Below are 17,631 nucleotides of genomic sequence, written 5' to 3'. Positions count from 1 at the left end.
TTGTGTTTGCGTGCTCGTCTCCTGTTGCCGCTGAGCTCTTTGAGAAGTCCCAGCAGGAGGAGTGTTGGTGCAGCATGTAGCTTGTGCGTCTCACACTGTGACCAGAATGCTACACAGCGACTCAGTAATGGGACGCTTCAGTCATTTCTTTGGGAGGAGGTGTATTCATGGAGAGCACAGCTGGGGAATCTCAACGCACAGATGCGTGATCGAAGACGTCTCTCGCTCTCTCTCTCTCTCTCTCTCTCCTACACGACACATGTGAAGCTCTGTGATAAAACATACTTTTATTTAACTCCATGACCAATTGAGCAATATCCACTCTGCCAGGTTGTTATGGCAACACAGTCGGAGCATACTGAAGCTTTCTGGCGAAGGCGTCAGTGGGAATGACGGACTGAACATAAAGAACATGAGTTCAGGAGGGGAAAAAAGGCTTATTGGCAACGAAGGGCCGGATAACAAACGCTCCCCTTTACATTCACTTAGTGCACTACTAATTAGTATGGCAGCCTCAGCACGGTGTAATGTAAGGCAGGTTGAGAGAGGGAGAGAGAGAGAGAGAGAGAGAGAGAGAGAGAGGACAGGGAGGGCAGGGAGGGCAGAGTGAGGGAAGGGAGAGAAAGAGAGGAAGGGAGAGGGGGAGAGAGGAGAAAAGAGAGAGAGGGGGGAGAGTATGGGGAGTTAGGGAGGGGAAAAGAGTGAGAGATATAGTAAGAGGGAGGGGCAGAGAGAGAGGACAGAGAGGGCAGAGCGAGGGAAGGGAGAGGAAGAGAGAGAGGGAGAGGAAAAGGGGAAAGGAGAGAAAGAGAGGGAGAGCAAAATAGAGTAAAAGGGAGGGGCAGAGAGAGAGGAGTAGAGAGAGGGATGGAAAAAGAGATGGAGAGAGAGAGAGAGAGAGAGAGAGAGAGAGAGAGAGAGAGAGGTCCAAGCGGTTGACAAAAGGTGGCAGTGAAACATGGATGAAAGACGCTGGTTTGAGCGCCTCCATCAGTATTCTGCTTGAGGATGATCACTGACAGAGACGTTGACTTAATTTTGTGTAGTGCATCCAGAAAATACATGAACACTTTAATTATGTGTTGCCTTTAAAACACTTTCTCAATTAAAAGGGAGACACTTGAGGTCAGTGGAGCAGATATCTGACTAAAAGAGACGTAAAACTTCTCTTTGTATCACTCCATAAACCATCAAATACAATCCAGGACCATTAAAACCATCTATTTTCTTTATGTTTTAAGAATAACACGTTGGCTATGAATGATTTATGTCAAATAATGAACTATATCACCATGAAACATCTACAGTTTAATGCTGACTTGTTATATATAAATATAATAATGAGGCATTATGTAATGGTAACTTAGTAAATTTAGGAGAAATCTGCTGATGCAAATTAACAAAGTGGTAAAATAAACAGCTGAATGTGTATTGTGGATGTTTTATAGTCTGAAAGAAGATGCGTGAAGGAAGCAAAACAGCTCAAAAGTCTTGAAGAACAATGTTTTTATCTGTAGTGTCTCCACTTCCACAATAACAAAGGTTTACAAATGGAAATCAGCATTGTGCACTTGTTTCACTGGTACATCAGACACATGATTTAGTGGCTCACGTTCAATCATCGTCATGATGACCAAACTGATAAGAAATCGTCGGCTCGTCACAGAATGGTCACATGATCAGTTGTTTCAGTGCAAAAAGATATTCAACATTTCAAGCTGTACCAGCGCATGTTTAAAAAAGATAATCTGGTGAAATTTGTACAGAACATCGGTTGCGCAAAATGTGTTCATACAATAATAACAAATGCAAATCATCGTAGTGTAGCCCACTGCAGTGTTCAAAGCACTCTCAAGTAATTACCGTCGCTGCATCGTAGTGTCTGTAAAGTATGTGGTGAAAAATGTAATCATTCCTGAGTAGATTAAAAAATCTGGCCTTTTGGAGATTTGCAAATGGAGAAAATTATAAAGTAACTAGATTATAATTTCAGTCACAAAACACCATCATGTCTGTCATCAGCTATCATCAGAAAGTAACAGACAAGGACACAAACAATTCACTTTTTGGCCACTTGGGGGCAGAAGAACGAACGACCCCACTGGGTCTGACCTATTATGGCTTTACATCCAATTTGTATTCTTCCTTCAGCTTTGTTTTGGTTTCCCTTTTTAAATCGCATCCCCGTCTCGTCCCTTTGGTGCTCGTTCGGTCGCACTGGCTCACATCGCTGTGACAGCAGAGGAGAGGTTACGACCGGTACCGGAGAAGCGTTACATTCCATACAATCAAGTTTTGTTTTGTTATATTTCTTCTTGCATTTTAAGCTAAACCATGAAGTTTTTTACTAAACCTAACCAAGTAGTGTTGTCAAGTTTTTTCCCTTTAATTTATCACATTAACTACGAGTTTTAAAGTGTTTCAAACTGAACAGGGATAAAATACGTCTTCATCAAAAAGGTAATTGAGATTGAAATTTAGTTTTATAGGAACTTAATTTGGTAAGAGTCTTGGTTGACAGATGTATATATTAAAATAATTAGAGACGGACTAAACCCCCACACAACGTAGCCTTCCTGAGGTCTGAAGGTCTGCTGCACAATAAGGGTTGTGGTCTAGGGAGTAATCTGATTACTGACCTGCTGCACGCGTAACAGATGTACAGTCGGTGAAGGTAAAACTCTTCTCCGATCACCTGAATAACACGATTTCTTGAGAGAATTGAAATGTACCGTTTGACAACACAACAATATTGATTATTGTGATTTTGCAACAGCGGCCTAACATGAGCAGAAGTCCATGCAGAGCAGATCGTGCATTCAGGCTTTTTAAAAGACAAGATTCAGAGATGTTCATCAAAGCACCAACATACAAAAATAAAAGCCAATTTCACTGTAAAGCCATGCAAAATTGAATCTAAAAGTCAGCCTCATATGGGTCCAGATGAGGTGGGTCGTCCTTTGAGATAGCCGCCTTTGCTGAAAGAAAATGTGCCCTCCGGTGTTAAAGTAAGAAAACCGAGAACGACGATCCCGACTCCCAGCAACGCAACTGCTCCAACCAACGCCGCAAAGGTTGTGCGGCTCCCTGTGGGAGGAGGGAGAGTTTTTGTTACTTTCTCTCTTCCTGCTCAGAGCGGCTCTGTTTGTGATAGACCACACATCCCAAAATAACGATCACGAATAAGAACACAGCCATTAATATCCCGGCAGTGGTTCCGGGGCGACTACCTGATGGGGAAACAATAGAATGGAGGAGTTATAGGATAATCAACACGGCGAGACAATAACGGAGCCGAACAAGATGAGCTTGACTTTCACGTCTTACTTGTAGCTTCAGTGACAGTGAAGTATTTGGTCGTGGAGCCCTGGCTGTTAGACGCTGTGCACTCATAGGTGCCTGGACGCTGAATGGACGGGGCCAACACGGATTGATTCTCCTTGTGATTGGTCCGTTGTACGGGCCATGGGGAGCGCCAGCTGTACGCCGGCGTTGGTTTTCCTGCAGCAGTGCAATTTAAAACAAGTTTACTGGCAGCAGAGAGCTCCAGCGTCTCATTGTTGGGCTCCACGAAGGCTGGCGCGTCTGAGGACATGAAAAAATAACAAATAAAGAATATGCAATCAGAGACAGGCGAAAGACGCCCAATTTTAAATAAATTTTATTCCGGTGGCATTAAAAACGTACACAGGACGATCACGTCATGGAACTCCGACTTGATCGCGTGCAGATCGGGTACCGGGGTCGGTAAGTCCAGCTGTGCTTCACACCAGATTCGAGTTTCGTCATCTCCTCTTCGGGCCGTCAGATTGAAGACAGACGTCGCGTTGACTGGAGATTGACTGGACCCGTCGAACGTCTCCGTGTAGAGGACCGAGTCTCCTTTGTGCCAGTGCACAGAGAGGTTTCTTACCGGCGCGACATTAACAATGTCACACTGGATGCTGTACCTTTCGCCCTCGACCAGGGGGCCCTTTAGACTTTCAGGCCAAGACATGGACACCGTGTCTGGCGTTTCTGCACACACAATAAAGTGCACCATCAGAGGGGATGACCGATCACATTGTAGCGGGAGCGTGCGAGTGGCCCGATCAAGGTCAAGGATACTTACTGTACACAATGACTTGGAGGACTTTTGAACACTGACCAAGATGGAGGTGATTTAGGAAGCAGATCGGTCTGAACTTCCAGTCGGTCACGGACTCTACATTTAAGAGGACAGACGAGTTGCCAGTTGAACCCCCTGCGCTGCCGTAGATAGACTCTACGCCCATGGACTCGATCTGGTCCGATGGTGAGCTGCAGTTGACCGAGAAGGAGTCACCGAACCTCACCACGGCGCTCGGAGGTTTCATCTGGACCGGACAGTTCCAGTTCACAGGCTGTCCTGGAAGCACAGAGTGTGTTACAGCGGATGCACAAGAAGCTGGTTTAAAACAGTTTTACACATCAGTGTTGGATTGGATTTTGACCCGGTAACAGCTCCTGGGACACTTTGACTGGTTAAAACAGCAACTCAGTTATGACACACATTAATAGAAATATAAAACTAAAGCTAAATGCATGTTGTTTTTAATTGTAAACCTGTATGTTTGGACGTTGTTCTTCCTTGTGCATGAAGATAATTCATAACAAGCAAATATGTCTTCTTGTTTATTACAAATCCATGTCTTGTGCTGCTCTATGTGATCATGATTTAGCCGATACGAGTGTCCAAACACTTTGAAAACATGAGTACATTTCGATCCCGGGCAGTGATAAAAGCAACCCGATAACCATCATGTGCAACATGAATCCCAGAAAGGGCGTAGCCCGGCTGAGGAGTTCAGACTGCGGAGAGCCATTAATGTGACTTCACGTGCAAACAAATGAAAAGAAAAGCGGACACGACAGGAAATAATTACCTGCACACAAGACCACGCTGCTCAATAAGAAGAACCACCTCATGGTGTGGACGGTGTGCCGACCGGAAACACCTTACGACTTTCAGAAGAATAAAAACAAATGGTCCGAGTGACAAACTTCAGGCTCCGTCGCAGCTACTTTTACTTTCACCTGAAGACCTAGAAAGTCCCGACTGCTACTGTTACTGTGGTGCGTTAACGTGCTCCCCGGAAACTCGTGCCTCTGGAGGATGTTTGCTCGGAAGTAATCATGGGAAGACGGGGAGGGACACATTTTGGGGAAAAGCCGTAATGGAGCCGCCAACTGGCTCGCTTAGTTTAAATACGCTGAAAAAGAAATGAGTTTAAATATTAATTTTACTGTCACGATTCCCGTTCTCCCCATTCGGGGAGGTATTGTTATCATTGTGTAGACACTAGTACTGTTATCGATATTGCTTATAGGTTTATTTTGAACATTTTGTGAGGGTAAAAAAGACAATTCATTAAAAAAAATCAACACGATTTAACAAGAAGTATTTATTGAAGAGCAACAGCAGACATGTTGAAATAACGAACTATTGTCATACACTAAAGCAGCTACAAGTCTGTGTCGTAATAAGTTACACCATTAACTTATTACAGCACAGCTGCTCCCTTTATTAATAACTATGTATTGAACAACGTGTGTGCGTGCGTGGGCGCGCGTGTGGACTCCACCCCTCGTGCTAAGACACAGAGCAGCTGTAATTTATAAAGTATCGATAGCAGAACCGTTAACTTCCGGACCTTATCGATACTCCAGGTATTTGCAACCGTCTTATCGGTTCCCGTTCAGCACCGGGTATCACGGGGCATTCATACTGTCCACGCGTAGAAAGTCAGCAACTCAAGTATCAACTCCTCTCTTTCCCAAATAGAAAGAAGTTATTGAGTAATTTCCGTATTTCCGACGGCACCTGAAAGCAGCATACACGCTGGTAGCGGTTAGCTGCACCCTCCCGAGGAGGAGCGTCACAACACACGGAATGGGACGATTGATCTGGTGTGTTTGACCAAATTGTCAAACAGACCCATTGTTTTAGGACTTCGCCTGCTTTTTTTTTCTAGGATTCCCTTCCAGCAGACAGCTTTGATCTTTCAGAGTTATTGCATTGATGTTTTTGGTGCATACAATAAGCACGATATACTAAGAGGAAACCAAAATACATGCAATTTGCTGCAAAAGTCAACACAAAATAAAATAAATCTTTAATGAAATACATTTAAATTATGGGCTTGGCCACAGGTCTGTGCTTTGATGTGGATTTACCGTCAAGAAGTTTTTGATATAAGCTCTTGCAGCGTATTATTATTGTTTAAAAACACTTTGTTTAAAGTCAAAACGACTGAAAGCAAACGCAACACATATCTGATATAGCATTTACACACATCAGATATATTCATGCCTGCTGTAAGGTTAAAAAATAAACAAAGCAATCAGTTTCAAAAGTCACTTTTTTAATATTAAAATACAGTTTTACATCAGTCTCAAATATTTACAGCTGTATTCACAAATGTGTTACAATTTATTCATGTCCCCAACATTCTGGATAGGACTTCAACTCAACCTCACACGTCCAACACGTTGCAATGATTACAACCGGTCTGCAGTCCATTTAACACAAATGTTCCATCTTTGCAGTTTCTCATGAAATAAATAATATTTTGCATTTACATAGAATTTCCTCTTGAATACACAGTTCTGAAAGGCCTTCACACAAAAGCAGCCAACTGTGGGACGAGACCGTTCGTCCCAGAAGGCCGGATATGGCCCACCAAAGCACACACACCCAGACAGAAGTGCAAAGAATAGTGAAGGGCTCCACGACAAGTAGGCACAAGTAACCGATGTGCGATTCATGTTGGCTAATCACATACAGAGATCTGAGTTTGAGTGAATATCAAGGGGGCATAACACACAATTAAATAAAAAACATTCATATTTAATAGAGGGCTGCCGTTAGCATCACACTGGTTCAAAAAGCCAATGCCATGTTTCCATTCCATTTCCGTTATTGCAGAAAAATGTAATCCGTGGCAAACAAACTTTTATGATTCTCATATGGTTTGTTCAAGGTCACGTGACTTCCCGCCACTGAGCTAAAGGAGGACTCATTTACTTCAGCTACTTGTTAGCAACTGCATTATTTTATGACGTGAAACAGCCTCAAAATTCGCTAGAGTGGTATTTACTGACAAATTGTATAACGCAAAACATAAAAATACCTTTAGATTGTGACTTCGAGACGAGAGAACTGGAAATGCCAAAATGACGATTCATCGAACTTGCAGCGCTCTATTGTCTTTGTGCTCATTAAAAAAATATTAAAACAGTTTCTCTGACATTTCAGAGACAACGTTTAAGTCCCGCCTCCTCCTCTTCTTCTTTTTGTCCAGTGAAAACAGATCAAATCCAGTAGTAAATATAAAATGGTACATCTTAAGCCAGGTTTTCCTCATTCTCATAATAACATTATTCCATGAAGGGTAAAATACTATAGCTTGTGGGACGATGGACGCGAGGATGTCAGAGATGCAGCTCATTCAGAGTAGTCAGCGATCCGTCCCGGCTCACCTCGGACGTCCTGTTAAGACAGTTTGGTCATAGGGAACTGCATGTCCCAGCCGTTGTGGGCCACGTTGCTACTGGGGGTCTCGAGTTTGGGGTTTTTAAGACTGTAACGGCGCATCTTGGTGTTCTTGTAGTAGATCGAGAAGATGAAGACGAAGATGATGGAGATGACGATGACTGTGACAGCCACGAATCCAGCTATGAGGGGAAGGTAGTCCTCTGTCAAGAAATCAACACAGGCAACATGTTAATGTTTAAGAATGTCACAATAAACAGGTGGAAATACAAAAGTCATGCTTTATCACATTTATGGAAACCTTTAGTCCTAAAATTCTATTTTTTTTTAAAATTTTGATAATGAGGATGCACTTTAATATTTGGATGCAGAAAAAATAAAGAAAACCATGAAAAGGTTTCTAAGGATCTCCCTATAATTTTAACGTATGACTTACAGACAGTCAGAGGAAGGCTGATTGTATTTGTATCATGAAAACATGGAAGCCTTTAGGTTAATAAGAGGTTATTAAAACAGAAAAGAAGAAGCTTTTTCAACAAAACTTACCAAAACCTTCGACCATTCCAGCGACCTTCTGCCTTTTTGTTTCGGTCTTTGTACGCAAACCGCTCAAAGAAATCGCACGACGCCACTATGAGACTCACTGATGTGACGGAGAGAAGCCTCCTCGCAGCGGTTGGTCTTCACCCGAGAACATTTGAACATCAACTACTGACCCCATGTCACAGAGAATTATTGAAGAATATTTAGTTTTTCTCACAGAATCAAAAAACAGAGAAAAGTCTTCATGAATTGAAGTAACCAGGGGCCGCTTTGAATGAACGAAAGCAGATCCATCTTTGCCAAAAACAGGAACGCTCCCGTCTGCTGCCGTTTTAAATAGTGAGAATTAAAGGAGGCGCCTGGTTGTGAAGTAGTGAGCATACAACGAGATAAAAAGGCAAAAGGTAGAGTTGTGTAAGACACCCATTTATTTTAATTCAACAAGACTTTTCTCCGTTTTTTTAATTCTTTGTACGACGTGGAGGAATATGAGAAGAACAGTTTTCTTCAAGAATTGAAAAGGTAACACAGGGTCAGTAATTAATGAACAAATGGTAATTCCTTGGGTAAAGTATTATGTTTTTTTTATTCCGAATATATTTAGGCTGCCCAGAGCACAATTTTATATCTATACTTTGCGGATACAAATAAAAATAAAGTTTTGAGCAACAGAAACCTGTGAAATGTCTTAAACCGTTTGTATAAAGGCGAGCTGAGTCTTTATTTATTTAATAAGACATGTTGTCACCACTGGGGCACTTTGTAAGGTTTTTTACATTACATTTGTACATACCTTTTAAAATCACATTGACCTCATGGTAGATGGAGTCCACCTGATTGCTGGCGGTGCAGTTGTAGACGCCGGCCTCGGACACGAAGATGGTGTCTCCGGACCCGCGGGGAACGTTGTCGGCGCCGTAGAGCCACTGGATCTTTGGAGCCGGGTGGCCGTCGGCTTCACAGACCAGCTCCTCCGGATACCCATTGAACACGGGGATCGTCTTCGGAAGCTTTGTGGTATTAATTGTGGGCTTATCTGTTGAGAAATAAAGCGGAATAAGTGCCGCTTTCACAATGTTTCATCACTTATCTTCACGAGATACTGAGCAGCAGATAAGAGGCGTGAGCTCACAGTAGACGGTGACGTTGAAAGGACTGGACATCATCTTGGGAGGAGTCTGCGGCCCCCGAGGACCGAGATCCAACTGAGCCTCACATCTGAACTCCACTCCGTTGTCCGTTTTGTTCAGAGTGATGCTGATGGTGGACGACACGTTCAGCGGAGACCGGACGGCTCCGGGGTCACAGGTTGAGTCGTTCTGAGGCTGGCAGCCGGTCACTCGCAGCGAGCCTGGAAGAAAACAACAGAAAGTAGATCACACTTAAGAGAAGTCACTATCGCACCGATCAATTTTGAAATGTTGGGATGTTTTTTTCTTCTGTCAGACTAATGGAAAGAAAACATTGAGGTATATTTTACTCCTTTGTCCATTTGCGTCTGTCAATTTCATTTAGGTAATTCCTCATTTACATATTTAAAACATATTTAATTCTCCTTATTTACCTCCAACGCCAAGGACGTTTTATTTTTAGATCGGTTTGTTTGTTTTTTAGCAAGACTACAGAAAAAAACTACAGCAGGCCCAATTTAATGAAACAAGGAGCAGAGTGAAGCCCGAGCAAAGGAAGAGTCGTTATATTCTAGAGCGGATCCAAATCACGCCGCAGATACACACTTAAAATTCTGAATTATTATTTTGAGAAGGATCATTTGGCCTTGGCGGAGGTCTGCTGAGCTCTCAGAGTGCCCTTCTAGTTTTTATCATGATGCATTTCTTAACATTATTAGGGTCACAATTCATGTTAACTTGAAACGTTCACACTTTACATGAACTCATCTACACTTCATCCTGTCAACGAATGCACTTTGTGGCCCAATTTGTCTTCCAGCAGTGTTCCTTTCATTGGATGCTGGATACTCGTTTCCTATCTGATGACGCCGTATTGCTTTGAGCACCGGTCTATGTCCTCGGCCTCACAGACGAGTTCGACCCGGTGCGAAAAAGAAGAATCCCTCACCTCTGACGAGCGGCTCGAGGGTTTCATTCCCTCGGAACCAACGCACGGCGACGTTTGCCGCGGGAGCAACGCCGGTGATGTCGCACCGCAGCTGGAGCTCTCTCTGCTCCACCACCGAGCTCGAGTCCCCCACGGGACGGATGGAGACGCTGTCTGGTGTTTCTGAAGAGATGGGAGGGGGAAAGAATAATCAGGATGGTTCCCAAAAAAAATCGGAGAAGCACATGATGACGACGACGAGTACAAAAGCGAGGAACGCATACTGTAGAGAGTGAAGTTTAAAGGCCTCTGGCATGTTCCTATCACGTTAAAAGTCGCTGTGCAAACGGGCTTTGGGTCCCAGTCCTTATCGGTGTCAACAAACCAACGCATGCCCTCCGTTTTGGCGCCCTGGTCAACCTGCCAGTATATTTCCTTGAGATGTGTAGAGTTGGCAGTTGTTGGTTTGCATATCGCTTGGCGCAGGCCTCTGCTTTGATACTGCACCACCATACCGTCTGGTTTTATCTCGATGGGGCATTCGAGGCTGGCACCTGAGGAACGGAGAGAGAGAGAGAGGGGGCAGGAATGTTATCACAGTCACAGACGACAACGTCTGATCTTAACACATTTCCTGGTCCAGTGGGCGCTGGAGTGAAGTGGCGGTGGAAATGGCGAACAAAAGCTGCGTCTCAGGAAGCAACAGGAAAAGACTCAGGAAGGATACACCCCTCCCTGAGGAAAGTCTGCACTTGCTGCCCACCATTCTTTGTGCTGGACTTCAGATGTAATATCAAAATATCAGTTGAATGAGTCACATTCCACAAAGTCCATTCCCAAGTCACAGTAAACCCAAACTTGAAAAAGATAGGCTCCTATTTTTATTCAAAAACCAGAATACACTCAGGATGTGAGGAGGCTAAACACATCGGATGAGATAGACACAACGGTGACTAATAATCAGACCAACAGAGACATATTTTCCACACGTGTGTCCATTCAAAGCGCTTGTAGCGCCACACATTCTGAACTTCCTCTTAACTTAAATAAACTTTACTTTAAACGCTGCTCCTCATCCTCACTCAGCACGCGACATAAGCAGACCTTTGTTCCTCCTCGGTCTGTGAGCCTCAACGAGCCATTTCGGGCTCACACAAAAAGAAAAACAACGCAGCCTCTCAACTTACTCGGCGCTGTCCCGCTGGAAAGCGACGGCAGCAGAAAAGTCAAAAGGACTGAAAGCAGCCGCAGAGAGTTCAACTCGTCCATTGGAGAAGAGTAAAGTTGGTCCCGCGGGCGACAGCTGTCGACCTCCTTCAGTCCCACCGAGCGCCTCTGAGGTTCCTCCTGCTTCCTTCCTTCCTCTCCTCGGCTGCTTCATAGGACGACTTGTTGACTTTTTGAGGGAAGGCTAAAGCTAAGCTACGACTGCACACACAGCACAGCTCCCAGCCAGAGCTCTGCATCACCGGGGAGGAAACGCCCCCCCCCCCTCACCCCTCCAGACACACACACACACACACACACACACACACACACACACACACACACACACACACACACACAACGGTCCGGCCAGCACTCACACCCACTGGGCCTATAAATGGACCTGTCGGTGGGCCAGTTGGACTCAAGTCAGACTTCAGGCCAGGGCCCGTTATATGACGAAATACCCCTTAAATATACCCGTTAAATATATATATATATATATATATATATATATATATATATATATATATATATATATATATATATATATATATATATGTATATATATATATGTATATATATTTCATCATCTTTAAGTTATACTTCCCGACAATATACAAACATGTTCTCAGACATAGGCCGTAAGGGTTATAACTAAAGAGGACTATTTATTTAATTTATCTAAAAAGTGCCATTGTGTTCATACCACTAGAAAGATTATCTGTATCAATTTGTGATGTAAATCTATGGAAATTTTGCAAAATTACTGACATAAATCCATTCAAGAGATGTTATAAAATGTGGTTTTTGAGCGGTACAGGTATGAGGAAGGGGCTTTGTCTCTCTTGGGACTGTTGTTATTGTTATTGTTTTGTCATTACATGTTATATGTTCAACAAATTGGCAGACAGGGGGCGGCAAATCAGGGGCCAGTGCCCCCATACTATTATTACAGGAGCCCCCTCTGGTGGCAGGGCAATCTGTGGTAATTTATTCTCCCCACTTTAATGCCCAGAGAGGGGACATTATAATTATGCAGTGATGGCATTAAGTAATAAGAGTGAGTGATAGAAGTCAGGTCATTTTTAAATGTACTTACATCTCACATACTCTCATATTTCAGCAACAATCTACAGCACTGCATACCTCCAGTTGGACATATATGATGTAATATATGTGCCGATGAGCACACCGCCCCTACCTTTCACTGTGACTCTGGCTGTTTTCGAGACATTTCCCCCGTCGTTCGAGGCGTGACATGTGTAGGAGCCCATGTTGTAGGCGGTGGCGTTGTGGATGTGCAGACTGGACACTCCGTCTTCATTTTCCACCACCACATTGGTGGCCTGGTAATAATCCCATGAGTATCGAGGTCGTGGGTTGCCCATGGAGGAGCACTTCAGCCGCACGGTAGAACCGACGGGAACGTCAGAGTCCTCGAGCTCAACTATCTGTGATGGTGGGTCTAGAGACAACAGTTAAAACACGTCAGAGAAAAAGCAGACGACTCGTGCTCAGAGTAGATATTAAGGATTAAAATGACCCACATATGACATTGATGTCCACTGTGTGGTTGACACTCGACAGAGCGGTTGAGGCCGTGATCAAGTACTGCCCTGTGTCGTCTCTCGTGAAGTTCTCTGGCAGTTCCACCTCCTCGCCGTCTTTGTACCAGATGATCTCAGGTTTGGGATAGCCCCTCACGTTGCAGGAGAGGTTGTGAGGAGCGTCCTCCATTGCTGTGTAAGTGTCTGGACATTTTAACTCTGGTCCATCTGAGAGCAGGAAGACAAAAACACTCTGTACTTCAGACTTACACTGGAGCAGCAATACATAACTTGTTCAACTGTTGCACCTCTAATCTGCAGATTAAACTACTCAACAGTATGTAAATCAGATCCCAAAACTATACTTACACATTAATAGATACATTATAATAATCCAAAAATATAATAAAATAACATTTTGCAAAAGGACTACTGGGGTTTTGATACAAGGAACGATTGGTACAAATGTATAATTTGAGCTCTGCTTTTAAGCCTGAATTTGACTTGTAATGTAGTTGTATTTTGTAGTTTTGCATCAAGCTCTCAATACTTCTTGCACCATTCATAATAATTTCTGGAGCATCCTCATATGCCACACTCTGTTTGCACATGAAGCTATTTTTAAAAATACTAATAATACAAAAAAAGATGACAGAAGAAATCCTGGCAATATGACAACAATTATGAGTCGAGCTTGTCTTCATGCTCTTGTTTGTGCTGATGTGACACTCACACAAAACATAAACGAGCAGGTCCTTCGGGATAAGGACGGCGCCCTCGGCTTCAACGGTGTACCAGCCTGCATCCGTCCTCTTCAGAGGGACGGCCGGGTCGGTGGGCTGGTTGGCTTTCAGCCAGCGGACTGATGGGCTGGGACGTCCCGTCACATGGCACGCATTCTCCAACGTCTCTCCTTCCAGTATCTCCAGTTGTTCCAATGAAAAACATCGAGACTCTGGTCCAACTAAACAGAAGCGAACACAGCAGCAATTCATACTACTGTTTATTTGTATTTATTTGATTAAGTAGATAAAAAGCAGCAGTAGATAAGGCTGATAACTTACTGCTGCACCACATGGAAAACATGTGTAGTAAAAAATTAGGACTGCAACTAACCAATAATTTCATTATTAAGTAATCTGGTGATTATTTTATTGATTAATCGTTTGGTTTCTTAAACATTTTTTAAATAAGTGAATGACTCATAATTTTCTAGAGCTCAATATGACGTCATCTAATGTCTTGTTTTGTCCGACCAACCGTCTGACACCCAAAGAAATCCTCACAATTTAGAAACTGAAACTGTCAAATATTTAGTATTAGGTCTTGACAAATCACTGACACAATGCTTATCGTTTTATCTTGTTTCATCAAGTGTGTTATATTTTCCAGAATCAGTTATTTATATCCCTGTAAAGTTGACTATTATTATGAATATCATTATAATTCTTGCTATTTATTTTGAAAAAGTTGAATTGAATTGCAGCTTGAGTGAAAACTGCATCCGCATTTTCTTATTTAAACTCCAACATTACAGAAATCTACCGTTCTAAATGCCTTTGGGTACATTTCAGACAAGTGAGTACACACATGAATGACATACTTACAGTAAACTGTGATGTTAAACTCTTGTGAAGATGCAATAAGTTGAGGTCCTTCTGGCGACAGGTCCAGAAGTGCCTTGCATCTGAACGTGGCTCCGTTGTCTTTTCTGGTCGGTTTGAAGCTCAATACAGACAAGTGATTCACTGGTGTCACACTGGAAATGTCAGAAGTCTCTTTATCGATCATTGCATCTCCTTTGTACCACATGACAGTGAGATTTTGAACCGGAGCTATATTGTGGATGTGACAGGTGAAGTTATATTCCTTCCCTTCATCCATCCCACCACGTGATCCGCTGCTGGAGCTGATACCGATGGTCTCTGGGAACGCTGGGGAAAAAGAGAAGGTTATTAGGACACGGTCAAATCATTCCGATCCTCTGCAAAATGAGCAGGACCTACTGTAAAGTACAACTGTTGGTTTCTTCTGGCACTGCCCGTCCGGGGACAGGTTGAGGAAGCATGTGGGAGAGATCGTCCAGTCGGTGAGGTTCTCCACGGTCCAGGCCAGATGGTTGACCTTGTCGAGGCTCATGCCTCCTTGGACCGCCTCCCAGCCCATTCCTTCAATCTGGCTCTCCGACGTGCTGCAGTTCACTGAGACCGAGTCTCCATATCGCACCACGACGCTGCGGGGGCTCAACTCAATGGGACAGGAGGCATGCACACCTGCAGCATGGGGGATGGGACACATAGAATTCATTGGGTTTCATTTGCAGGCAAATTAATAATAACTTTTCATAAGATGTCATACAAATTGGGGGTTGTGTTTATCTCCAGTAAGGTAATTAAAACAAATGAAAGAGCACACTGTGTTGGTGTATAGGTCTTTATAGTCATTTTGTGTCTCTGTGAGGTAGTTTGGCTTCTCTTTATAGTTGTTTTGTCTATTTGGTTAATTTCTGCCTCTGTGTTTTGTGTCTCTTTGTGGCTGCTCTGTGTCTATAGTAGTAATTGTGTGTCTCTTTGAGGGTTGTGTCCCTCATCTCATTGTATTTTCGAGTCTCTGTAGGTCTTGTTGCGGCTGTTTTATGTCCTTTTGTAGTTGTTTCAGTCTCTTTGTAGTCTCGTTGTGTTTCTTTGTCGTCCTTTTATTGTTTTGTGTGGTCATATTAAAGGCTCTTCCTGGTTGGTGCATGTGTCTTTGAGTGACATTTTGCAAGTGGCGGGCCCCTGACACTTTGGGGCTTCGGGTCAAAGACTCAGTGTGCCTGGATTGCTTTGAAATATAACATGTATGTGTTTCTGCAGTGTCATGGTCAACTGACTTGTCCTTTTCCTCCCTTTGTTCGACCTTCAGAGAGTCTAAATGTTTCAGTTTGTGCAGGTTGGCGACAGACATTGTGTTTCTTTGGTGTCCTTGATGGAGTAAAGATTGTTTCTTTAATTAAACTCCACATCACCTCTGTTGTATTGGGCCCGTTTCTTGGAACAGTTTTGGAAATAAATGTGTTCATTGTAAGACAAAGCTGGACTAATGAGTCCTTAGCACTCTCCAAAATAGAGACTGAGCTGAAAGTACAATGTTTTATTCATCGCTGTAGTTATGTAATGAACAGTTCAAAAGGTTAACTCCAAGTAAGCAACACTTTGTAAAACCCTGCATCTCTATTATAATAATGTTCTCCTGGTGAGTTGAGGAGCCTCTAAAGCATTGTGTCTATGTTTCAGAGGACACATCTTGTGGTGCACTAAGGAAAAAATATATATTTTTCACTTTTTAGATTGAGCAACATGTGACAAGAAGCCAAAATTAATTAAGTATTTTGTTCCAATTTATTTTAAACGACTGGAAATGAATAACAGTCAAACATGGCTTCAACAATAATGTAACTTTTTATTTATTTATCTGGGACATAATACCACAAAATACCCACAAAAGTTGAAAAATTTTACAAAAAAAATGTTTATGGAATTTAACCAGCAATGTGATGAAAATGAATTAAATAATTAATCTTTGCACTTAAGGTGAAAAATATTCTCATCCTCAAATTCCTTTAAGTCATTTCAACATTACGTGTAAACGGAGGAACACTGTTACATAAAAAGGCTTATGTTGTGAGTGATCTTTAAATGTCTGTTACCTAACACCGTTCATTCATTAGGGGGTCTGCTTTAATCACAGAAACTGTTGTGTTCCCCCTGATGGTCTCAAAGGGTTTTAATGTTCTCTTTAAACGTATTGACAGATCATTCTGTGTCTCAGATTCAAACGCATGATTTTCTTATCACCTTGGAGAAACTTCTTTGTTTGTTTGTTTGTTTTCTCTTCATGCACAATGACTTAACAGACCCGTTCTTGCTCCGCTCCGCTTGTTGCAAAGTTCTGCACCGCTTGACACATGCAACCTTTTTTTCACCTGCTGCTTTTTGTTTTCTTCCTGACTCCTGGTTTGATTAAACATTTTCACATGTCAGCATATTACACACATACATTCTCTTTAGGTTTCTGTTGAATAACAAGACACGCACATATATGTACAGTACATATACATCATACAGGCCTACCTGTCGCACTGAGCAGGAACCCCACAAAGAGTCCAACAAAGGGAGTGCCTTCACTCATTGGATTTGAACAACGTCCCCTCTGTCGTTTATTCCAGCTCTGCTCGGCTTCTTCCTCCGGGTCCGTAGTAAACCCGACGAGTAGGAGAGAGAAATACAGCCAACACACTCTGAGAGGTACACTCTGTCTCTCTCTCTCCCTCACTCTCCGTCCCTCTCTGTTCTATGTCTCTCTTCCTCTCCTCTCTCTCCATCTGTTGTGTGTGTGTGTGTGTGTGTGTGTGTGTGTGTGTGTATCTCTCCCCCTCTCTTCTCTCTCTCTCTCTCTCTCTCTCTCTCTCTCTCTGTCTCTCTCTGTCTCTCTCTCTCTCTGTCTCTCTCTGTCTCTCTCTCTCTCTGTCTCTCTCTCTCTCTCTCTCTCTCTCTCTCTCTCTCTCTCTCTCTCTCTCTCTCTCTCTCTCTCTCTCTCTCTCTCTCTGTACAGTCGCTGGTGGTTTGAGTTTGTGTGGGATTTTTTTCCTCTTCTGTTATCCATGAGTCAGCCGATGTTACATAGCCCGGTGGATCTGCTGTTGTGACGTTTTTAGCACATTTACATTAAATCGTGTTTTAGAGTTTATTATATTTTACTATTTTAAAATGGCTGTAGGCT

At 43.0% G+C, this 17,631-nt stretch overlaps 2 protein-coding genes across 4 annotated transcripts; both read right to left on the bottom strand.

The window, feature by feature from the left end:
- Nucleotides 1–1,524: 1,524 nt before the first annotated feature.
- On the bottom strand, nt 1,525–5,100 carry LOC137786832 (cell adhesion molecule 3-like). The gene is made up of 5 exons (XM_068578946.1): nt 4,905–5,100; nt 4,112–4,387; nt 3,688–4,017; nt 3,328–3,585; nt 1,525–3,087 (listed from the first exon to the last, which is right to left on the bottom strand). Exons 1-5 carry the CDS (start codon nt 4,945–4,947, stop codon nt 2,930–2,932), a joined length of 1,065 nt encoding a protein of 354 aa, XP_068435047.1. The 5' UTR covers nt 4,948–5,100; the 3' UTR covers nt 1,525–2,929.
- Nucleotides 5,101–6,373: 1,273 nt separating this feature from the next.
- Nucleotides 6,374–17,215, bottom strand: icam3 (intercellular adhesion molecule 3). Of its 3 annotated transcripts, none has more exons than XM_068579409.1 (11): nt 16,983–17,215; nt 14,877–15,143; nt 14,478–14,804; nt 13,604–13,834; nt 12,871–13,098; nt 12,525–12,788; nt 10,399–10,668; nt 10,136–10,297; nt 9,189–9,407; nt 8,850–9,092; nt 6,374–7,716 (listed from the first exon to the last, which is right to left on the bottom strand). In XM_068579409.1, exons 1-11 carry the CDS (start codon nt 17,038–17,040, stop codon nt 7,514–7,516), a joined length of 2,472 nt encoding a protein of 823 aa, XP_068435510.1. In that variant the 5' UTR covers nt 17,041–17,215; the 3' UTR covers nt 6,374–7,513. The 3 variants fall into 3 exon arrangements, with proteins under 3 accessions (XP_068435510.1, XP_068435511.1, XP_068435512.1); XM_068579410.1 differs by lacking the exon at nt 16,983–17,215 and adding an exon at nt 16,707–16,763; XM_068579411.1 differs by lacking the exon at nt 10,399–10,668.
- Between the last annotated feature and the right edge of the window lie 416 nt (nt 17,216–17,631).

The sequence above is a fragment of the Clinocottus analis genome, unplaced genomic scaffold (genome assembly GCF_023055335.1).
Source record: "Clinocottus analis isolate CAN_PGR_092001 unplaced genomic scaffold, fCliAna1.0.p SCAF_16, whole genome shotgun sequence".
Lineage (NCBI taxonomy): Eukaryota > Metazoa > Chordata > Actinopteri > Perciformes > Cottidae > Clinocottus > Clinocottus analis.
This window is presented reverse-complemented; position numbering and strand designations above follow the sequence as displayed.

Excerpts from the sequence above, each read along its gene's own strand:
- LOC137786832 (XM_068578946.1), bottom strand. The coding sequence starts at position 4,947 with ATGAGGTGGTTCTTCTTATTGAGCAGCGTGGTCTTGTGTGCAG. Across the intron at positions 4,018-4,111 it reads CCTCCAAGTCATTGTGTACA|AAACGCCAGACACGGTGTCC; the intron begins GTAAGTATCCTT and ends TTGTGTGTGCAG. Across the intron at positions 3,586-3,687 it reads CCATGACGTGATCGTCCTGT|ACGCGCCAGCCTTCGTGGAG; the intron begins GTACGTTTTTAA and ends TCATGTCCTCAG.
- icam3 (XM_068579409.1), bottom strand. The coding sequence starts at position 17,040 with ATGAGTGAAGGCACTCCCTTTGTTGGACTCTTTGTGGGGTTCCTGCTC. Across the intron at positions 13,099-13,603 it reads CCTGCTCGTTTATGTTTTGT|ATGGACCAGAGTTAAAATGT; the intron begins GTGAGTGTCACA and ends TCCTGCTCTCAG. Across the intron at positions 7,717-8,849 it reads GGTCAATGTGATTTTAAAAG|AGGACTACCTTCCCCTCATA; the intron begins GTATGTACAAAT and ends ATTTCTTGACAG.